At 40.3% G+C, this 24,154-nt stretch overlaps 1 protein-coding gene across 1 annotated transcript in view; it reads left to right on the top strand.

The window, feature by feature from the left end:
- The window catches only part of GRIP2 (glutamate receptor interacting protein 2), a 180,648-nt gene that overhangs the window by 128,418 nt on the left and 28,076 nt on the right, over positions 1-24,154 (top strand). The window contains exons 17-20 of the mRNA XM_074196104.1: positions 492-636; positions 10,130-10,269; positions 12,972-13,151; positions 22,286-22,523. Of these exons, the coding sequence (XP_074052205.1) occupies positions 492-636; positions 10,130-10,269; positions 12,972-13,151; positions 22,286-22,523 (703 nt within the window). The remainder of the gene's footprint in view (positions 1-491; positions 637-10,129; positions 10,270-12,971; positions 13,152-22,285; positions 22,524-24,154) is intronic.

The raw sequence follows: 24,154 nt of genomic DNA, 5'->3' as shown, positions 1-24,154 counted from the left end.
TTCAAATGTTTCAACTAAATACAATACATTCTGAGTAGTAACTATATTCATCTGGCATCATAGACCTGGAAGGAACCTCACAAGCCATTGAGTCAAACCCCCTCTTTTTATATTTAAGGAAACAGAACCCTAAAATGTTAAGTGACTTTTCCAAGGTCACACAAGAAATGAGAGAGAGGATTTGAACCCAGGTTCCCTGACTCCAGAGCCAACTGCTACTTTATAGTGGCTGATAAAGAAACCTTCAGCAGCTGGCACACCTACTGTGTCAACCCCCCCCCCCCCAGTTATAGAGCTATGACACCTTTCCTTTGATTCCCAATTCAGCAAGAGGACAGATGTCCTCTTTCAAGGTCAGCATTCATTATGTGCCTGAAATTTCTGCTTCCAAAACTGACTGCCTTCCCCCCTCCTTCCTATCTCCACCTCCCTCATCACCTCCTCCCAATGAGTCTATTTCTCTAGAGCTTCCCTCCCTCTTCTCATTTCAGATGAACAGGAAACAACAGGCGCCATCATTTACACAGTGGAGTTGAAGAGGTACGGGGGCCCACTGGGTATAACTATCTCAGGGACCGAGGAGCCTTTCGATCCAATTGTCATCTCAGGATTGACCAAACGAGGACTGGCAGAGAGGTGAGGTCTGGGCCCCACTCAGGTCCAGAGATCTGGGAGAGCAGGTGATTTAAAGGATAGCAGAATGAGGAGTTGCTTGGGGTAGAGATGGGTAGTAGTAGTGATGATGATGATGATGATGATGATGATAATAATAATAATAATTCTCATCTATAATTTTAAAACTTTTCAAGTAAAATTTTATTACTGTTTTTATATTCATCTATATTTTCCAGTATAGATGATACCTACCCTCCCCAAGATCAATTCATAATGACATGGGGAAAAAAGAAGAGGAAAATCATACCAATACACTGAGAAATTCTGACCTTACATGACATTTTCCAAGTTCTTCACCCTCCACTTCTGTAAGAATACAAGGAGAGGTGCTGCCTTTTTGTATCTCTTCCTTGGACTGAAACTTGGTCATCAGAATTTTGCAGCATTTTATTTTGACTGACTTACTGTGTTCTTTCCATTCCCATCACTATACTCATTGTGTCTGTTGTTTGTGCAACTCTGCTTACTTTAATTTGCATCATTATGTCTTTCCATGCTTTTCTGCATTCATCATATTCACTATGTCTAACAGCACAGTAATACACTTGCATTCATTTACCACAACTTGTTTAAACATTTCCCAATCAACAGGAATTTTTGTTGTTTCCTAGTTCTTTTTTAAAAAATTTGAGCTGCCGTCAATATTTTGGTGTATTTGTGGATGAAATTTTCTTTTCTGTCATTGACCTCCTTGTGAAAGAAAACAAGGACTTAAGCAATTATTAAGTGCCTACTGTATGCCAAGCACAATGATAAATACTTAACATTTGATCCTCAGAATAATTCTAGGTAGGTAGGTGTTTTTTTTAACTTTATTTATGGTTGAGGAAATTGAGGCAAAGGTCAAGTGACACAATAAGGTAACACACATATCAGGTCTTCTGATTCCAGGTCCAGTGATCTTCTCATGATGCCTTAACAGTGGAATCTCAGGATCAAAGTATATATGTATTTACTTTTCTTTCTTTTAGCTCATTCAAAGTCATACAACTTGTAAAAGGGAACAGAAATGGGAAGCAGGGACTCAACTCAAGTTGGATCAAGTCATCACCAAGGTCCTTTTCAATTCTAAAGTACACATTGAGATTTCATTAATCTAAGATCTCAGATTGTAAAACCTAAAATTTACGGAGAAGATTCTCTCTGAAGTGCTAAGGGATGTGGGCACATCTCCTACAAAATACATACATGACATTCTCTGGCATCAGATCCTCTCTTATCTTGAGTATCAAAAGCTTTGGATCCAAAAGTAGATGAAACCAAGGTGTCTTTCCATTTTTGAGATGAGTTCGCTTAATGGAGACAGTCCTGGAGTTTGGTAGTTGGACTGGTTCTTTTTACCATTGAGACATCATGAGTGACCATCAATCAGTCTGAGCTTTCTGCAAAAATACAGGTGTTGACAATATGCAAAATATGTTGTATTCATGGAAATTGCCATCACCTGAAAAAACAGCCTTCAGTTAATGAGTGTGAGGAGAAGGCAACGAATAAAGCTTTTTCAATGGATAGATTCTAGGTAGCTCAAATTCCCATTTATTTTAAATTCATTTTATTTCATATTTATTTCATACATTTTCTCCAAATGATTGGTACTCAAGAAGGTTCCACCTCCGGATATTCATTCTATTTGCTGAAGAGAATTTCTAGACATTCCTGTGAAGGGATACATTCTCAACTATCTGTTCCCTAAAGACATTCTTGAGATGGTTATATTCTCTCCAAAATTCTGTGCATTTTACTGATTTTATTGGTGGAACATGGGAGAAGGGATATGCTATCAGTAAAGTGTTGATGGATTTTAATACTGTCTTGGAATCAAATCCTTATTTCTGATACATATTATTTATAGGAACTTGGACCACAGAGTGGCAAGTCTTCTTTTGACTAGTGGTGAGGATATGGAGTAGTGTGACAAATGGGAGCTCCAGATCTTGAGGCTTCCCTGAATTCTTTTGCAAAGTGTGTTATAGATTTAGTCTCTTCCACTGGGAAAGCCCATAGTAAGTGAATAAGAAATATGAGTTGCTTCAAAAGACTTGGGTATATTCAGATAGTGTAAGAGAATATAATGAGTGCATGATCTCTCCAATTATCCAGAGAGTAGCCATGTGTGACAAGTACTTTTATCTTCATAGCTCTTTAAGGAAAAAACCCGAGGAGCTTTGCATGGAAAGACAAATCAAAACAACAGAAGCAAGTGTATCTTAAATACAACATCTAACCCACAAAGGAACCAAGTGCCTTTGTAGTGAATGGATCCCCATTATTGGAAGACATAAGATCACACATCTAGAGCTGGAAGGGAACTTTTTCCAGATGAGGAAGTTGAGGCCCAGAGAAATGATATGATTTGCCCGATGGTATATGGATCATCAGGAGTGGAATTTGAGCCCAGGTTTTCCAGTTCCAAAATCAGCATTCTTCCTACTAACACCTATTCAAGCAGATATGGGGGGAGTGTTGGAAAGAGGGTTTCTGTGTTGCCCAGGTGGCATAGATTCCCTTTATGAGTCTATGGCTTTGTTATAGTTTATAGATATCTAAACTTCAGTCCCATCTGATCCTTTGAATAATATCCTTCTAAATGTTGGTTTTCTTTTTTTGTGTTTGTTTTTTTTTTTGGAGGGCAGTTGGTAAAGCAATGGGCTTAAGTGACTTGCCCAAGGCCACACAGTTAAAAAATTATTAAGGGTTTAAGGGTACATTTGAACTCAGGTCCTCCTGACTCCAGGGCCAGTGCTCTGTCCACTGCACCACCTAGCTGCTGGTTTTCTTTAGAATGAATGAATGACCTGGAAAGGGCACTGACCAAAGGAGGGAAGAAAGAGGCATCTATTCTAACCTCTTTTTTTATCTCCTCTGACCAGCACTCAGAGCTTACACACTGGTACACTGGGAGGTGAAATAAGTCTCTTACATCCTGAAGGAACTTTCCATGAGATCATGGTTCTAGAACTGGAAGGACCCTCAGTAGTCTAAGCCCCTCCTGTGATAGATGATTAAACTCAGCATCTGGGAAGTTAAGAAACTTTCTCAGGGTCATCCATAGAGTATCAGAGTTAAGATTTGAAGTTAAGTCATTTGATTCCAAATCTAGTGTTTGGTTGTAGCTTTTTTCTTCTTAGTAGATCACGTAATAAGTTTTGTTAGTGAGTTTGAGTCCCCAAAGACAGCTCTGTTGCAATGAAAGGAGAACTGACCTGGAGTCTGGAGATCTAGGTCCTAATTCTGAAACTGTCTCTAACTTACTAAGGAACCTAAGGCAAATCATTTCCCTTCTCTGGTCTTCAGTTTTGGTCCAGTTCAAATAGACAAAATTGATTAGGAAGATGGAGGAGAGAGAGAGGGAGAGAGAGAGAGGGAGGGGGAGAGAGAGAGAGAGAGAGAGAGAGAGAGAGAGAGAGAGAGAGAGAGAGAGAGAGAGAGAGAGAGAGAGAAACAGCCAAAATTGGTAGAGTTGTGCTGGATGGCCTCTGAAATCTTTTCCAACCTTTTATGTGCTTCACAGGACAGACATAGAGACATTTATTAAGTGTTTACTATGTACCAGTACTATGTAATAGGTAGTGAGAATACAAATGCATTATAAGCTAAAAGAAAGATAGTCTCTGCCCTCTAGGAGTTTACATTCTAATAAGAAAGACAAATACAGTGGAATGGAAAATGAAGGGGATACAATGTACATGTGGAGTGGCAAGGCTGAAGCTGTCTGGGAGGGTTTGGAGACAAGACCAAAGTCCAGAGGGCAGAGTGGAGACATTGGTCCAGGTGAAGGTGCATGGCTGGAGATGTCCTGAAAGGGCCTGGAGACACACAACTCCAGCCACACACCTTTACCCACGTCAATGTGTCCACTCTTTACTCTGGGATTTGTCTTTGTCTCCACCCAGACATCTCCATGCCCAAAGTTTTCCCTAAATCCTCCACAGAGAATGTCCTACCTATGCTGAAGACTTTTCTCTGATTCTTTTAATGATTTTTCAGATAAAAAAAAGCACTAGGCTACCCAATTCTTTCTCAGTCTTTGGATACAGAACCAGCCCACCTCCTTTTGCCACCATTCATGGTTCCTTATAAGCCATTTCTTGTAAGTTATCATTGGCAGTATGCAGCAGCTGACTTAGACACCCTATGCCTCTTTCTCTGATGACTTTCAGGTTCATCTGTGAACCTTTGGAAGTATTGGGAGATCACAGAATTCCATGACTCGCAGTCAGGAAGCATGTATTAAGTGCTTACTGTATACCAGTCCTGATGCTGAGCTCTGGGGATACAAAAAAAGACATGTCACATGGTGCCAAAAATTGATACCAAAAACAAAAGCTTAGGTGGGGAGGGCTGAAAACCCTGTGTCATTTCCCAGATTCAAGTCATCTCCCTTCCCTTCTTTCCACTCAATTCTATGCCTAGTTCTTGTCCTTCTGCATCTGGCCCAGATGTATGAGTTCATGGGCTAGCTCAATGGGCTGTCACACCCAGCCATTTTTCATTGTGCTTCTTCTTGACTTGGTTTTACTTTTGTGTGTGTGTGTGTGACAAAAGTCCATCTTTTTTGAGTGACCCTGGGTCACATTTAAAAGTCCTGCTAACAGTTCCTAGGGTTCCATACAAACAAGGATGCCACATGACTGAAGCATTGCTCTTTGAAGAGTGTCTCGATTCAGTAGGAATACAAAAGGAACCTCAGGAATGAAGCCATCACCAGACTGGAGGCTAATAATACTAGTATTAACAATTAATAATATCATCATAACTGGCATTTATAGAGTACTTTAAGGTTTTTGCAAAGTACTTATTGTTTATATCTTATTTGAGCCTCACAACACTCCTGGGAAGAGATCCCCTTTTTGACAGATGGGGAAACTGGGGTTTATAGAATTAAATGACTTGCCCACGGTCACACAACTAGTAAGTATTTAAGGCAGAATTAAAACAAAGGGCTTTTTTGATTTTAGGTCCAATCCTCCTTCCACTTATTCACAGTAAATAATAAATCATTTTTCATTCATTTAAATTATTCAGAATGCCAAACTTCCTCTCAACAAAATAGCATAAGGATTACAAAGTGTTTTACTCAATTCTAAAATATAGCTACTGTTATTTATCCCCATTTTACAGAAGAAGATGCTGAAACCAAGAGTAGTTAGGTGACTTATCCAGGGTCACACAACTAGAAAAGTCTCAGACAGGTTTTGAATTCAAGTCTTTCTGACTCCATAGTCAGCACTCAATCCACTGCACCACCTAATGGACTTTAGGTGCTAGACAGTATGCTGTACATAGAGTTAATTTGAAGGGCCAGATCCAAGGAGCAGTCATTATTGGAGCTCTCTTGGGTTGTGTTGTGGGGGTAGATAAAAGTATAGGATGACTTCCTTTTCAAATCTGAAGATGACATAAAGCTAGGAGGAATAATCACCTCCCTGGAGGAGACAGTCAAGATTCCAAAGGATTCTTGCAGCCTAGATTTTGGGCTGAAGAGAGATAGAGAAATATGAGCGCTATCTTTAAGTTTTATGAAGGAATGTCATGAGAAGAATTAGATTTATTTGGTTCACAGTGGGTGAAAATTGCAAGGAGGAATTTAAGTTTGATGAAAGGAAAAAAATCAAAGCAAGTAGATCTCAAAGTAAGGAGTGGGTTATATTGAGAAGCAATGACTTTTGCTTCCTAGTAGATATTCTGAAAGAGGATGGATGGCCACTTTTCATTTATCTTGTAGAGAAATTTGTTTTCCATTATGGATTGGACAAGTTGGCCATTGAGAACACTTCCAGCTGTGACTCTATGAAAACCACATATTTTCAAATAGACACCCCTAAGCACGTTGCTCCAGTGAAGAGTTGTGGGTGGTCTACAGTTACTATATTCATATTTCTACATAGTAGTGGATGTTGCTGAAGGAATGGAAAATATTTTTCTCTTGAATAAGTTGAACATGCCTTTTATTATCTTGCTTGCCCTGTCCATGTCTTCATTAGTAGCACCAAAGTAAATCTTGGATACATGTTGGTTTTCCTGAGTTCTAGCTCCCAGAAACTTAGAGGAATAAATAGTGACATGGTTGCAAAGTTGGGATGAACTCGGGACTCCTGCCTCCTAGTTCCATGTTCTTCTCACTGGAGAGTTGGAATGTAAATAAGCTATATGAAGGAGAGAAATCAATTAGTTATTTCCTTTTGTTCTATCATGGTAACCAGTCTAGTTAAACAGCAAGAGCAAGAAAAATGTCAGCCTTGAAACTTCTCAGAGTTAATTGACCACTTTGGAGCCAGATGGGTTCTGCCATTAGCTTCATAAAACCCCACAAATGATTCTTTAAAAGAGAAACATTCTCTGTTGAGTGGGATGGATTTCCCTTATGACTTTTGTAGAAGGCTGGGGAGGAACAGGGAAGACAGTGCTGGCCCCTAGTGGACACTTGCAGCATTGCAGCTACTTCGTTCTGCCTTTAAGGTTAGTCTCTAGAGTCAGAGGTGAGATCTCTCCAACTTATTATTTGTATGACCTTGGGCAGGTCACTGATTTCTCTTTGCCTCTTTAAAATGAGAGTGTTGGACTCAGAGGTTCTTCAAGTTCAAGATTCATGATTCTTTAAAATATGCCTTTTCTATAGTTCAGAATTATGCCTAGAAGTCCATAGAAAACATCATTCAAGAACAGACTGAGGTAGATCATCACAGATCACATATTTAGATTTGAAAGGACCTTACAGATTATCTAATCTAATTTCTCATTTTATTCTTAGTTAAATTTCATTGTCCAATTTTCTCCCGATTTTTAATATTTTTAATCCTAACCACTAAACAAAAATAAAACACGTTTAAAAAATAATCATAGTTAAGCACTATTAGCCATGTCCAAAAATGTATGTCCATTACTCTATTGAGAAGCGGAAGCACTTTTCATGATCAGTCCTTTGAAATTGTGCCCAAACATTGCTATCAGAGTTCTTAAGTCTTTAAAATTATTTCTTTAATATGATAATAGAACATAAATCCTCCGGGTTTCTTTCATTTCACTCTGTATCAATCAGAAAAAGGAGGGATCATAGGACAAAGTATATAAGACACAGGAGCACCCCTTAGGATAAATAATAACAGGACTGGAAGTGATCTCAGAAAAAAAAGGTAGGTTAGAGCTAACAGAAAGAAAGGACTTGAGAATAGAGCATTAAATGCCAAAGCACTTGACATGGTATCTTATTTGATCCTCACCACAACCCCTGGGAGGTTAATGCCTATTACTGTCCCCCTTTCACAGGTGAGTAAACTGGGTCAGACAGCTGAAATAACTTGCTCCTACAGTTCAAAGTACCTGAAGCTGAAATGGAGCTCCTTGGCGGCTGCTGTCCAGGATGCCTTCACGATGGTGCCACCTGGTGGTCTCCTAAGAGGCATCTTGTCTAGGAGGCGAGATCTCATAGACTTCTCCATTCTGCCCTGATCAGATCCCATCTGTGATGAGTCTGGGGTTCCAGAGTTTAGGAAACACATTGAAAAATGGAGGAGTATCTGGTTGGCAGCTAGGAAATGGTGAAAGTCCTTGAGTTTCTGATATATGAGGACTGGTCAAGGGAATCTAGAACAGAGAAGCCTTACAGAGCTTCATGTATTTAAAGACTATCCCATGAAGGGAGGCATTAGGTTCATTCTGCTTATCTCCCCCCAAGGAAGAACAAGGAGCAGTGGAAGAAAACTGAAGAGATTGACTTAGGCTGCATGTTATCAGCTATCTCATTAGAGATCATTAGATCCATTCTTCCCCAAAACAGAATGGGCTGCCTGTGGAAGGGACCAGAGACGCCCTTCTGTGAAAACTTCAGGCAAAGGCTAAATGATCAAGAGTCCGGTGTTGTGAAGAAAGAATTGTTTTTAGTGATGGTTTGGGCCAGGTGACCCCTGTGTGCAGACAGATCCAAAATGCCAAGATTCTGTATCTTCTGGGAAGAGAAGGAATCGATGAATGGTTCTGAAACAGCTGAGGATTTGGTGTTTAGGGAAACAGTATGGGAGATCATAAGACCAAAGGGGACCTGAAATGAGGGTCATTTCACCTACCCAATGTACTCTATGTGGCCAAGACCTGAGGCAGACCTGGACTGTGATGTCCCATCTTCTTCCTTCATATTTAGAACTCTTTCCAGAATACTACAGAAAAAATATTATGGTTCATTGAGTTGGGAGAACTTATTTCTTTCCCAACATTTCCACTATCTGTCTTTGTGACTTCAGGCAACTTACCTTTCCCTCCTCAGGGCTTCAGAGTCCTAAGCTATAAAGGAAAGAAGCAGAAGGAACTGATTTCTGAGTTCTAGCATTTCATATTCCCTAGTCTCTTCCAGCTCTGGCTTCTAAAATCTGCAGTCTTTCACATTTAGGTTCTCTACTCATAGCCAAAGGTTAGTTAACTTTATCAGAGAAAAAAAAGGAATGACCAAGAAAACCTTGAGACAGAAGATCTAGGTCTTTGGCCACCCAGGGGTTGCAGATAAAATGAACTACATAGTCCTTACATAATTTGGTCTAACAGCTCATTAGATAAAACTTATATACAGGAAATAACATAAAGTTCTGTTTTTAATTATCTGAAAAGCTGTCTGGGAACATTCCAATATATCCTTTCATATGATACCTGGAATGGTCTGGGGAAGCTATCATGGAAAAACTGGTACTTTATGATGCCCCTTAAAGGATGGGTGGGGTTGCAGTAGGCAGAGAGAAGACCATGCTTGTGAAAGAGGAATGGAGAGTCATAAGAGGGAGAGTGCAAAGAACTATCCCAAATGTGGTTGACTGGGTGAGCCAGGAGAAGGAAGAGAATAGGGAATATGGGAAGAGAAGACTCTAATACAAAGAGAATCCTTTAATTCAACAATTGAGCAAACATTATTTAGAGTACCTGTTGTTCTGGGTACTAGGAATAGGAAGGAAAAAAATGAAACTGCTCCTTCAGGGAGCTTACACTTTTCTAAAGGACAAACAACAACAATATTCTATTGATATAGATTCTATATATCTCTGTGATCTATTGACAGATTCTACATATTCTCTATATTCTATTTATATAGATACTACTACATATTCTCTATCTATATTCTGTGGATATGTATTCTCTATTCATATGCTATTTATATAGAGTCCATATATTCTATCATATAGATTTTATATATCTTACAGATATAGACTTTATAGAAATAGGAGTGAAAATGCATTTCAGATATGGGAGAACATTTATGCAAAGGCATAGAGGTAAGAGATAGGACCTTGAGCCTGAGCAAGAGTGATAAACTTTTGCCTCTGCCAGGTTCCTGATTACCTATCCAGATTGGGAGACCTTGAATAACAAGCAAGATATCAGTCTGACCTTTCATACTTCATCCTCTATGGGCTCTCAGAGACAGTTTCCTGCATCTAATGTCAGCCCCTGTATCTTTGTGCCATCTCCTCAGGACGGGAGCCATCCACATCGGTGATCGGATCTTAGCCATCAATAATGTGAGCCTTAAGGGCAAGCCCCTCAGTGAAGCCATCCACCTCCTCCAAATGGCAGGAGAGACAGTCACCCTAAAGATCAAAAAGCAAATGGAGCGTGAGTATATCTACATATCTCTCGAAGTAAAAAGTAGTTGAGGTTTCTGGGCTCAGGGCAAAGGTTAGGAGTTAGAAATGGGATATTTACTACATTAAAGACACTCCCTACTTTCCATTCACATTCAATTTTATCACATACCCAGGCACTCCATCTCTCATTTGGAATGTGCCGGAAGATTTCCAACATGCTTGACTGGAAGGGAGTGGGGGTAATGACAGTCCCTTTGATGAATGTATAGGAAAGCATAAAATGTTATCACGTAAAAAAGGATCACATAAAATGGGCAGGCGTGGATGAGTCCACAAACTCCTGGGAGGATTGAAGTACCATTGCACAGTTCCCTAGAAGTCATTTCTTGTTTATATTGAGATGACTTAATTTTTAATTTGATTCCAATACTGGTATGTGAGCCGGGACAAATCTTTTCCGTTGTCCTTGTCATGTTTTCCTCATCTGTAAAATGCTAACATTTGCATGCTGGCAATACATCCTATGCCTGGTACTATAATGACCTTCTAGGAACAAATCTAAAAAAGAATCATGATTATTCTAAAGCAGAGATGGAAGTTAGCAAAGATACCAGAGGGAGAAAAAAGTTATAATCTTGACCATGACAATGACTTGCTACGGGGTTCTAGACTAGTTGCTTAATCTTCCTATGCCTCAGTTGTACCATCTGTAAAATGGAAAGAATGATTCCTATCCAAAGCCTACTACATTGGTAAATAGAAGAGCTAAAACAAAAATGTGTTGGTAAATGTTTAACAATAAACTCCCCTAAGGGAAAAATTATATGTATGATCTACTTTTAACTTTAATCCATATGATTTTTCTGCATCAATTTTCTTCCCGAAAAACATCAACGAAATAATCACTCAAGCCTTGATTTGCAATGGTTTTCTATTTCTAAAGTATAGATGTTCACACAAAAAATTTCACAACCAGCTTTTGTAAGCATATTTGAGATGGTTTTAGCACACCACTGGGCTTGAGAAAAAACTATAGAATTTAGCAACTTCTAAATCAGAAGATTTCTTTTCTACTCTGTCAGAGCCTGTTCAACTCTGAGACAGGAGGACTTGAGAAAATAAGGAAGGATGTGCTGAGGCCGAGCGGTCCTCTCTTAGTGACTTCTGACTTTCCTAGTTAGCCACACAATACAGGAGAGCTCAAAGAAATCTGACCCTTAACATCAAGTTCTCCCCTGTCTGACAGCTCATGAGCCTTCAAAAATCACAGCTAAATTACCACCAGCTCAGATTAGCCAGTCCTGCTTTTATCTGTTTTCTCTGGGAAGTCAGTTAAGGCTTGAAGAGAAACTGGAGCCTTTCTGTGGGTTGTATGCATCAGCTACTATCTTTGATGGGGAAGAGGAAGAGAACACCTAGATCAACTGACTTGACTCCCTCATTGTGTTAGCAGTTGGGTTTGGGGAGCATAGGAAAGTCATAAGATCTTTAATATAGGTGACATATGTGTACATGCCTGTGTGTGTGCATGTATAAAAGAATTTAATTGTCCTGGGACTCTGAATCTAGAATGTAATCTGGCCTCAGCTCCCCTCTCTTTGCTTCAATTTTGTCATCAATAGTGCAAGGTTGGACAAAATGATCTCTGTGATTCTTCCAAAACCTAAAATCCTGTGTTCTATGCCCTTTGTTTTTCAATGATTTGATATTTTAATAATCTGTGTTCTTTTTTTCTTTTTGGAGAAGGGAGGAATGAGATGGGATGGGGAGGGGAAGGAAAGGGAAAGAAAGGAAGTTGAAGCCTGGGTCTCCTATCTCATCCAGAATGAAAGGGCTACAATCTCTTTGACCAGAGCTGACATTCCTCCTTAGGCAATCATATGCCTTCCCTCCACCACCCCCCTGCCTACCCCCACTCCTAGGCTTTTACTATATTGATACCAGATTTAGTATAGAAACCCAATCAATTTATTTTACTGCCACTTGGAACTTCTGGTTCACCTTTCAGTCTCAGTCTCCCTACTAATATGGATTATAAAGAATAGCTCCATGCTAAGCTAATAGTCTATGATAAGGTTCCTTCCAGCTCTAACATACTACAAGTTAATGGGCCTGCCAGCCCTGACTTTCTGTAATTCTATGCTCTAAGGTCCCTTCTATAGGGTTCTATCTATTAAAAGTGAGATTGATGATGATAGCTTCATTTGAACAGGCATGGCCTATGAGAGGCATGAGTGTGAAGGCAGCAGACTCCATCTGGATGTGTGACGTCCTGAGTTACTTCTCCTCTCCTCCCCTCCCCTCCCCTCACCTCCTTCCCTCCTCTCCTTTCTTCTCTTCTCTTTTTTCCTTTTCCTTTCCTTCCATCCAGCCTTCCTTTCTCTCTCTTCTTTCCTTTCATTCTTTCCATCCTCCTCTTCTCCTCCTCCTCCTCCTTCTTTCTTCTTCTTCTTCTTCTTCTTCTTCTTCTCCTCCTCCTCCTCCTCCTCTTCCTCCTCCTCCTCCTTCTTCTTCTCCTCCTTCTTCTTCTCCTCTTTCTCCTCCTTCTTCCTCTTTTCCTCGTTTTTTGCTTCCTCCTCCTCTTTCTCCTTCTTCACCTTCTCCCTTCTCCTCTTTATTTTTACAGCATTTAGCAGAAGTTGGGGAGATAGGGAGATCTTTTTTTGTCCAGACAAAGACCTCATTAACCCCTGAATTTCAGCAGGACTAACTTGTTCTCTCATTTTTCAGGAGGTTCCTACCCTAAGAAGGCAGGAGGATTGAATGAAGCCAGTGACACAGAAGAAGATCTTAGTGAGGTGCAGAAACCTGGCAAACTGGCTGAGATCTACGCCACCACTGTGCCCAGCATTGATAGTGCCATGGAGTCATGGGATGGCTCTGGGGCAGAGGGCGGCTACGGGAGCCAAGGTAAAGCTACTTGAGTTGGGGTGCTTGAGTGGGTGCTGGCTCCCCTCCTCCCTAACCTGCTCTACAATGTCGCTTGAAGCCTTTTCCTTTAGTTTCACATTAAAATTGCCTACTTGTGGGAGGATGAGAAAGGGGAAAGAATTTAAAGGGTGGAGGGCACAAGGATAGGACCGTGCCACTTTGGGATTGCTGATACCCCTAAGTAGAAATACTCATCACAAAGCAATGTGGTGTCATTAGACATTTAGAGTTTTTCATAAATCTCAATAGACAGCTTTAGAATTTTCTAATCACTTCCCAGAAATGCAAGGGTGAACAGTTGACACTGCAATATAGTGGAAAAAATATTTACTTGGGATCAAGGGGCCCTGGGTTCTAGTTTTAGGCAGCTCTGTACAGCAGAGAGGAATGACCCTAGAGGAAGAAGAGAAGGAGAAAGAACAAGAGGAGGAGGAAGAGTGTTCAAATCCCTCCTAATGTGATGAACAAACCACTTAGACTTCTTAGACCTAGTCTTTGAAATGAATTGGCCAAAATGATCACTTAGATTTCTTTCATATCCAGAGCCATTGAGCATCATAGAATTCAAGGATGATCCTTAGCTCTACCCATGCACCAATTGAGACTGTGTTTGATGGCACCTAGAGGTAGTGGTGGCAGTCTGTCATTTGTTCATCAGTGCAGATGAAAGAGCAATAAACTGGGTTCAAATCCCAGTTCCACCATAATTGGATCATTTGGGTCATGACACTTCCTCAATTCTGACGCTAGTACAATAAAATAGAGATGATAGATTGCTTCCCAGAGCTGTGAGGTTCAAATAAAATGAAGCATGAGAAAGACTTCTGAGAACTACCAAATCACCATGCAAGGGTGAAAAGGTTTTGGTATTATTCATTTTGACCACAGATCCGTGATTCCATCTTGGGAACATTCTCTCCCTAGAGTCAAATTGGGATCTTCCTAGTAAATAATCTTCCTGGATTATAGCTGATAGAACAATATACTTGGTTTCAGGAAGACTTGGGTTTCTAATCCTACTTCAGACACTTGGTGAGTGTCACTTAACCAGAACTTAACCGGAAACATAGTAGGCACTTAATTAATGTTTATTGATTGAATTGAACCTCTCTGCCACTGTGTTTCCTTATCTGTAAAATGAAGGGATTAAATAACCCTTACTATCCTTTTTGATTCTTAACTAATGATCCTCTGAAATCCTAGACTTTTCAGGGGCTGCTTTGTGGTTGTTGAAGCTTGTCCAAGTCTTCAGGACTCCATGTAAGGTTTTCTTGGCAAAGATAATGGAGAGGTTCTGTCATTTCCTTCTTCAGCTCATTCTTCAGATGAAGAAACTGAGGCAAACAGGATTAAATGATTTGCCCAGGGTCTCATAGCTAGTAAGTGTCTGAGGTGAATTTGAACTCAGGTCCTGCTGACTCCAAAACCCAGTGCTTTCTTCATCAAGCCACCTAACCACTTTAGGGTCTGCTAGTTAGTTACCATTTCTAGCAATAATGTGCTGGATAAAAGGGGAAGAAAACTGGTTTGGATCTCCTGACAAAGGATAAGGAGGATCAAGTCTCAGCCATGATTATTGCTAACTTTATGATGTTGGACAAATCACCCAAACTCCCTGGACCTCAGAGGATTTCCCCCCTCTGTGAATTCAGGGATTATCTACACATTAAAAAAGTGAACTCCTAGAGGAAAGGAGCTGATTTTGCCCTTTGCTATTTTTCCAGCACTTAGAACATAATCCCTGCCACTTATATAGTAAATACTTAAAAAAGACTGGGTCAAAAACAGTGACCCTGGCCAAGTCATTTACTCATTTATCTTCCCTGAGCCCCAGCTTCTCATCTATAAAATAAGAAGGTTGGGGAGACAAGACTTGGGATTTTATGGATGTGGGGGCGAACTTCCTTCTGCTCAGATTGGTCCCTGTCTTCACTGCAGGAAAATAGGTGTTCTGACCCTTTTAGGTGACTGTGGACGCCTTTGGCCATCGGGAAAAACCTATAGATTCCTTATAATTTAATTTTTTTTGAGAAAAATTTTATTTATTTTGAATTTTACAATTTTTCTTTTTAATGTATAAAATAAAATAACATGAAATGTTAAATTTCAGTTAGAAGTTAGGAAATATATATATATATATATATATATATATATAATATATATATATATATATATATATATATATATATATATATATAATTCCTATCCAGGTTCATATACCACTCTTGAAATTGATCTACTGACCCCTTGTCCATGGTTTAAGGTTAAGAAACTCTGAGTAGGGAGTAGGGGCGGCTAGGTGGCTCCGTGGATAAAGCACTGGCTCTGGAGTCAGGAGTACCTGGGTTCAAATCTAGTCTAGACACTTAATAATTACCTAGCTGTGTGGCCTTGGGCAAGCCACTTAACCCCATTTGCCTTGCAACAACCTAAAAAAAAAAAAGAAACTCTGAGTTACCTAGGAAAGGAAGGTGGTCTAGAAATAATAACGATGAGACTTGTCTAGGCTCATATAGACAGTGAATGTCAGAGACCACATAAACAGTTATGTATCAGATGGGAGACATATTCTGTTAGTTAATCATAATAATGATCATTATTTTTATTATCCTTATTTTAATAATTTAGATGTTAATAGTAAACATGATAATTATTATTATCATTATTATTTCTAGACCACCACAGTCCTCTCTAATGGGCCTTTTGTCTGAACCCCCTCCAACTAAGTTTGAATATCCAGATAGAAATGGATGCATAACAATAATGCTAATAATAATTTTTATTCCTAGACCACCTTCCTTTCCTCTCAACCCTTCCAAATAACGTTTGAGATCCTGGAAAGAAATGCATGCATTCCACCCTTTCTAACCCCCAACCCCCTCACCAGTTGTAATACCCCTCCTCCTCCCAGGTCCCTAAGAGCCTCTGTGGATTTCTTCTCCTAAGGAGGAAGACTGAGAAAAGTGGTTTGGCCTTCCTCCCAGGCCTGGTACTGATCCCATCTGTTTCAGGGCGCCTGGCCCTCTTCCCGAGTGTCTGATGGACTCTTTAACCTTTGAAACATTGGAGAAGCTGCCTAGGCCCCAGGCTGGGAGGGAGCAAAAAAGGAGACCTTGACATTTTCAAAGAATGGCATTGTCCACAGGCATTTCTACCATGGGCTATTAGCTTAGCCTTTCCCAGGAAGGTCGAGAGCTTGTAATCAAATGCTGTCTGACCTCTTCCTGTCACTCCAATGGCGAAGACATGGCAGTGTGTATGTGTGTGTGATACTTTCCTCTGTTTTTTTTTAATTCTGGGAAGAGCTGCAGAGATTTCTCTGAAATGGGGGGCTCTGAGGAGGCTTAGCCTGGGCTGAGGGAGTTGGCTGATTTCCTCTGCAGACAGCTCTGCAAATAGCCCCTCTGTGGTTTCTTTGAGGGAATGTCGCCACCTCCCTGGTTCTCATTGCTTTCCAGGCATTTTCCAGGCCCCCTTCAGTGGATTGGCTCCTTCCTGGTCTGTTCCCAGGAGTTATAATTTCCTTTTGTCTGTAGAGGAAACCCTGCCAGGGAAAAGATTCCCTTTCCTCTCCTCTCCTTGAAAGAACAGTTCCTTCAGGAGGCAGCGTCGTACCATGGAAAGCCTACCTTTGAAGCTTGAGTTCTAGTACAGGTCTGGCCTAGAACGGACATTCATTGTACAAATAGCTTCCCTTCTCTGGCTCTTATTTTTGTCATCTGCAAAATGGAAAGGTAAGGCTAGGTCATCTCTAGTCTCTGCCAAGTGGCGCTGTGATTCTGTGGTCTAAGTTTTCTTCCAACCTCCTGATCTACATTGGAAGCTTCTCCATCCCTCCACCCACCCCTCTCCCCACACCTTCATTCCTATCTGCCTCAACAATACATCTCTAATCCCCCTTTATCCTACTATTCCATTGTGATGCAAATGATCATAGATTGAAAGTTAGAAGGTACCTTAAACGTCATTGGATCCGACTCTCTCATTTTACAGATGAAGAAATGAAAGTCTAGAGAAAGTAAATGACTTACCCAGAGACATATAGCTAGGAATGTCTGAGATCAGATTCACACTCAGATCTTCCTGACTCCAGGTCCAGCACTCCATTCACTAGACCACCTGGTTTCCTTAGACCAGGAACTATCCTTAACCCCACTACCAACGGTGATAACAAATTTCCTTTCATCCTAGATCTCTTCAAATCACAATTTCCATCTTTCTGCAAGCAGTCTCCCCAAGAAGGATATTGAGTCCTTAGCTCCCATGTCCAATGCCCCAGGCTTTCTTTCTTGTTCTCCCCAACCCTCTAAGCAAAGAGGGGGAGGATGGGGTATGTGTTGCTCCTCCTTGCCACTTCCATGCTATCTCATTGCCCTCCTCATTCAATAATGTTCCCTTTGAGGTGGTCCTCATCCCTTACTATCATCAAGCCTAAGTCTTGTTTCAGTCACCTGACAGTCTCCAAGTTATCAACTCTTCTCAAGAAATTCAGTACCTAACTCACAGTATTCCTCTCCATCCTAGCCTCTGTCTTCCCATTTGGGGACTTAGACATATACATTTATGTTTCCTTGAATATTTGGACCTCCCATTTCATCCACTAAGTCTTCATTCTTCTTCAGCTGCTCTTTGAGATGGTCATACATTGGTTAGCACCATCTCCTATAGCTAACATAGCACCATGACCTAGAATCTTGAAATTATTTTCTCTAATCATAACCTCCTCTCTTTCCATCTCTCCCTCTGTCTCATTCCTCCTAAATCTATTTTTCATTCTCACTATGATATCCAATCCATCCTTTCCTCCTTATTTTTCTGGACTCACTTTCTACCATTCACAATTTTGACTCTATGATTGACTAGCTCATCCTCTCTGCCTGTGAATTTCTTGCTACTTGCCCTATCATTGATCATGCTAAGTTAAAATCTAGCCTGGGTTACCTGGCTACTCTGCTTCTATTGAATGTTGAGAAACAGCATTCTGAAACAACAAAAAACGTCACACAACCATGCCAACTGGGCCCATTGCAAATATCCAACCTCAATCACCTAACTAAAACTAATTCATCCTTTCTCTTGTTGAGAAAATGAGGCTATTGGTCATTAGTTGCCTCTTGCCTCTATTCTTATACTTCAGTCAAATGCCTTCTTAGTTATCCTTTATCCTCTTTCTTTGCTCCATTCTTGAAGAAAAAGCCAAAGTCAAATTATTCCATCCTTATTCCCTACTCTTGACCCTTCTTCTCTCCCCTCTGAGAGCACATCTTCTTGATCTCTCTTTCTCTGTCTCTGTTTCTCTGTCATTTTATATATTTGTATCCATTGGTTCTTTCCTGTTGCCATAGACATATAGAGATCTTCTTATCCTTCACCCTGCTGTCCCTTCAATCCCTTCTTCCACCTCTTCATTTCATCTCCTATTCCTTTCCCAGTCAAACCTGGAAAGAAGCATGCTTACTTGTTTGACTCCATTTCCTCACTTGCTTCTACCCTATTTCTCTTTTCAGTCTGACTTAGCATATTTCCCAAATAACATTTTTTCTCTCCAAGGTTCCATCAATCCCTCAACAGATAAATTCAGTGACATTCTCTCAGTCCTCATTCTACCTGACCTTTTGACATTGTAGTTCACTTTCTTGGTCTGCACGACACTATTCTCTCCTGGTTCTCTGACCATAACTTCTCAAACGTTTCTGTTGATCAGCATCTACCTTTTGCTCATCAAGTGGCCTACAAGGCTTTTTTCCCCTGATCCTTTCTCTTCTGTGTCTGGTGATCTTATCAGGACTTAGGGGTTCACTTGTCATCTCTAAGAAAATGACTCTCCTGCCTTAATTTCTGTCTAAAGCTGTCCCATATCAGTATCTTTCTGCTCGACATCTCCCCTTGGATGTTCCATTGGTATCTCAGAGTCAGCATGTCCAAAATAGATGTCATTATCTTCCCTTCTGTAAGTCACTGCTGCTGAAATCTGGCCTACTTTTTTCAAGGTTCCTCCACCCTTCCAGATCCTCAGGTTCACATCTGAGACTTATCCTTGACTCTTACCTCACTCTCACCTCCTACATCTAGTCAGGTATCAAGTTCTCTTAATTCTATCATTTCTTTCCAATTCCTTTTCCCCATCTTCATAATTACTTTCCTAATTCAGGCCCTTGAGATCTCTTGTCCATTAGCCTCCATTTTGGTCTTCTAGCTTCCAGTCCATTCCTCTCCAATTGGTCATGTTCCTAAGACACAAATCTAACCATGACACTTACTTGTTTAAAATTGTCACTAGCTCCTTATCACCTCTAAGAAAAAACCCAGAGTCCTCAGAGTGCCACTTAAAGTTCTCTACAATATAGGGCCTACCCACCTTTAGAAAGTGATTTCATACTAGCTCTTTTTGTGACTTCTTCAGCACAATTGATCAACTAACCCGTTCCCCAAATTTAGAGCTTTGTCTTCCAGCTTCATACCTTTGTATAGGTACTCCATCATGTCTGGAATGTGCTCCTTTGCCTCTATCTCTAAAAAATTTCCTTTAAAACTCAGTGCAGGTACTACCTGTTCCATGAAGTCCTTTGTTGTTGAGTCATTTCAGTTGTGTTTGAATCTTCATGATCCCATTTGGGGCTTTCTTCACAGAAATCCTGCAGTGTTTTGCTATTTCTTTCTCCAGCTCATTTTACAGATGAGGAAACTGAGGCAAACACGATTAAATGATTTGCTCAGAGCCATACAATTAGTAAGTGACATGCCAGATTTGAACTCGGGAAGAGAAGTTTTCCTAATTCCAAGCCCAATGCTCTATCCATTGCATCACTCAATTGCCCTTCCCAATCTCTAGTTATTAGTGCTTTTTCCCCCCCTGAAATTACAGGAGACCTCAATTATTCACCCCAGTGTAGATAGTGAAATGGTGCTTTTATTCGAACTTGCATTAGTTGAAGTATAATTGTGTAAAATATGGTCATTGGTTCTAGCCTAATAGAAATATGTAATGAAAGTTGAAAAGAAGTGACCACTTCATAGGAGTCATTATTCATATTGATCAGAACCCAGATCCTATCTGAATTTTTATTTGTTTATCCATGGGTGTGTTAGATCTCCTCCCCCCCCATACATATGCACACACTCATCCCTCAATTAAATTAAAAGCTTCCTGAGGGATAGGAACGGATTAATTTTTATCCTAGGACCTAGTACTGTGCTGTATTCCACATATTAAGTGCCTAATTTATATTGGATCAAAATGAAGAATTCTAGTTGGAAAGACAAGGCTAGCCCTTATGAGTCAGAAAACCTAAGCTTAAATGGCGGGTCTGTTGTATGATTTGTTAAAGATAGACTCCCCAACAAATAGCTGCCTCACTTTTCTCTTTTGAAATGAGGATAATAGCATAGGGCTTACCTTAACAAATTATATTTAGGAAAGTAATCCATCAACGGGCATCAATGAAGCCCTCCCTCACTCTGTTCCAGGCACATATATCATATATATATATATATATATATATATATATATATATATATATATATATATATATATATATATATATATATATATATATGCGCATATATATAAATGCATATATATAGGGAAGCCAGATATATATATATATATATATATACACACACACACATATATGTATATATACATATATACATGCTTGCACACACACAGAGAAGTATACCACACACATATAAAGTGTATAGATATATAGTCATACATATATGCATAGATATAGATCTATATATTACCTCATCACTTGTACATTATGCATGTGCATGTCTACACACATGTTGGATTCATTATACCTGTGAGTGCACATACATGCACACATAGTCACACTGCATGCACACATCTAATATACAGTGTATATATGCCACATGGCAGATTGTGTGTCTCTGCACATATCACCCATATACTATTTGTGCATATATAAATATACACATATATTATATATGCTGCTCCTATATATATACACACACACACACACAGCAAATATGCATGTGTGAATGCTTATAGAGATACTATGTATACACACACATAATATGTAATGTTTAATGTATGCATATAATATATAACATAATGTGTATATTCTATTTAGTGTGCACATACATGCATGTATACATGCATAGATACATGTGCATGCACACACATACATCATCTATATAGCATATGTGTTTGTATGCCTGCACACATTATATCAAGCATCTATACATCTATACATGTGTGTATGCATGTATAGAAATACACTAAGCACACAGACATACATAATGTACAGTGTGCATGCATGCATGTGTCATCTATATGTTATACAAGCCACCTGTATTTGCACATATATGTTTATACCTGTGCACATGTAGGCATAAAGCCATGTCCTATGCATATGCAAATATAATATATAGTGTGTAGACACTATATTATATAAGGTGTATCTGTGTGTATATCACCTGTGTTGGGTGTGTGCATGATCACACACATGTCCATACATTTCGCATGAGACATCCATGCATGTGTGTATGTACATGTATTTGCAGGCATGCATATATTGCATTTGTGGCATGCACACATGCACGTGTGTGTTCATGAGCACATGTGTGTGTGTTTTTCCTAAGAGTCAGAGATAGGGAAGCCAGCCATGCGGGAATAGAGGGCTATCTGTGAAGAAAAGTAAGCACCCAGATGCACAACTAGCACACTCACCAGGCATAATTACCATTAATTGCTACTAAAAGACACTCTGGATAGAATGTCTGAGCCATAGCCAAACTAAATCATGTGATACATATATATTTTAGATGCTGCAGGAAACTAGTGAGAGACAGATTCCTGTGGACCAGGGTAGGCAGGAAAGGCTCCCTAGATGAACGGATATTGGACCAGTGAAGACAGCACAACCAAGAGAGTGGGTGAAGAACAGAAAAACCAGGATAAAGATCTCAAATTGGGAGCCAATCTAGTGTAAAGTGGGGACTTCCAATGAGTAGGTCTGGTGGCCGATAGGGAGAAGAAGGGGGATAAATAAAAATAGAGATGCAAACTTGCTGGGGTTCTCTGACACCCCCCCCATCCCAGAGGCCTCGTGAGCTGTCGGCTTTTCCTTTCTCTGCTCGCTCCACAGGCACGTATGTACCTCCAGCTGTAGGAATCAGCCTGCACCCCCAGGAGTGGCGGCCCAGCAGGGTGAAGAGCAGCCCCCCTCCTGGGGAGCCCAGAAAGACCAGCTACCCCTACCCGGATGGGAGCTTCCCTGAGGATGAATGGGACAAACCCACTAGGTCTGTAGGGGATGAGACAGTGGGAGGGCGAAAATCGACGTTGACTCTCTTGGGTCTGCTTAGGATTAGGCCAGGGGGAGGGTGGGATGAAGCAGAAGAGCACAGGTTTCTTTCTTTCCTGTCCAAATTCCAAGCCCCATGCTCCTATGTGTAAGAAGCACCAAAGCCTCCATCAGGAAACTCGGCCACTTGGGTGGCAAGATGTCACCCAGCCCTGTTCCCTCTTCCCTCTGCTCCTTCTTCCCTCTCCCCTCCTACTTGCCAAGGCTTGAGTGTCTAGACCTCCAAATTCTAGTATCCCACCCCCTTCCCCCACACAACCATTACTCCTCCACCAGAGAAGTAAGAATGAAGTGTGCTCCTTGTTAGCGGTCCAATCCACTGCCTTGAGGGCATTTTACCATTATTGGGGATAGGATGGCACTGAGGCATCCCTACCCTCCAGCTTCCTTGTGCCCCATGACTCAGAGGAGAGGGATGTAAGGAAGGCTACCGATAGCCTCACCTGCTGATAGCCTCAGTCCCAGAGCCAGGTCAGGTCTGTGTTAAGAACTGTAACAACTCAAGCTAGCTTCCTTCTAAGAATAGATCCAGATTGAAGGAGGAAACGGCCTCCATGATTTGAACCATCATTCCGATCTTTTTGCCCTAGAACTGAGTTTGTTTGTTTTGTATCCTAGAGCCCTTTAATTATAACTAGCCCCTATTAGTAAAGGCAGGTAGATAATGCAATGGACCTGGAGTCTGGTAGACCTCAGTTCAAATCCTGCCCCAGACACTTACTAGCTTTGTGATTCTCAGACAAGTCATTTAAACTATTTGCCTCAATTTCCTTTTCTCTAAAATAGGGATAATAGCAGCATTTACCTCCCAGGGTGGGTATAAAGATCAAATGAGATAATAATTGAAAAGAACTTATTGAGTTATTATTCTTATTATTAAAGCATTGTATAAAATGCTAGCTGGCTAGTATTAGCACTTATATATCAGTTAAAGGTGGGCAAATATTATCTCATCTGAACCTCACAATAACCTTGAAAGACAGACTCTGTTATCTCAGGTCTCACACAGCCCATTTGAATTCAGGTCTCCCTAACCCCAGGCCCACTGTACCACTGTACCAGAACTTAGATCTCTTCTCAGAATAATGTTTTTAAATACATAGGATTACAAAGAAAATAAATTGTATTGAAAAATAGCTGCTAAAATATTTTTAAAAGTTCATAATGGAAATGTTTTGTGTTAAAAAATGAACAATTACAAGTAAATAAAAAATTGATTTTTTTAATAAAGGAACTTAATAAAAAGGGTTCATGGACGCCAAGTTAAAAACCACATTGCTCTAAGAAAACTAGACATGTGCAGATGTTAAGTTTGACTGAATTAAAAAGTTGTTTCCAAAAAAAAGTCACAACATGGAATAGGAAACCAAGGAAGAAATGTGAGATCCAAACTCACACTTCAGCATCTCCAATGGGAAGGCTTTCTCTTCTCCCTGTTTTGAGAGCAGTAGGAGCCCATCTGTTGGCAGACCATCTCCTGCTCCTTTCCTTTCCTTTCACCCTCACCTCCACCCCAGGACTCTATCACTCTCATTTTGTGTCCTTTTATTCTCATCTATCAAAAGTAAGGTCCTTTGGGTATGTGTTCCCCTTTATGAAAAAACCTTATTTGGGCAGCCTGGGACTTCTCTTGGGACAAGCATGTTCTCG

Source organism: Macrotis lagotis, chromosome 8 (genome assembly GCF_037893015.1).
Source record: "Macrotis lagotis isolate mMagLag1 chromosome 8, bilby.v1.9.chrom.fasta, whole genome shotgun sequence".
NCBI lineage: Eukaryota > Metazoa > Chordata > Mammalia > Peramelemorphia > Peramelidae > Macrotis > Macrotis lagotis.
Note: the sequence above shows the minus strand (reverse complement) of the source record. Positions and strands in the feature narration are given on the sequence as shown.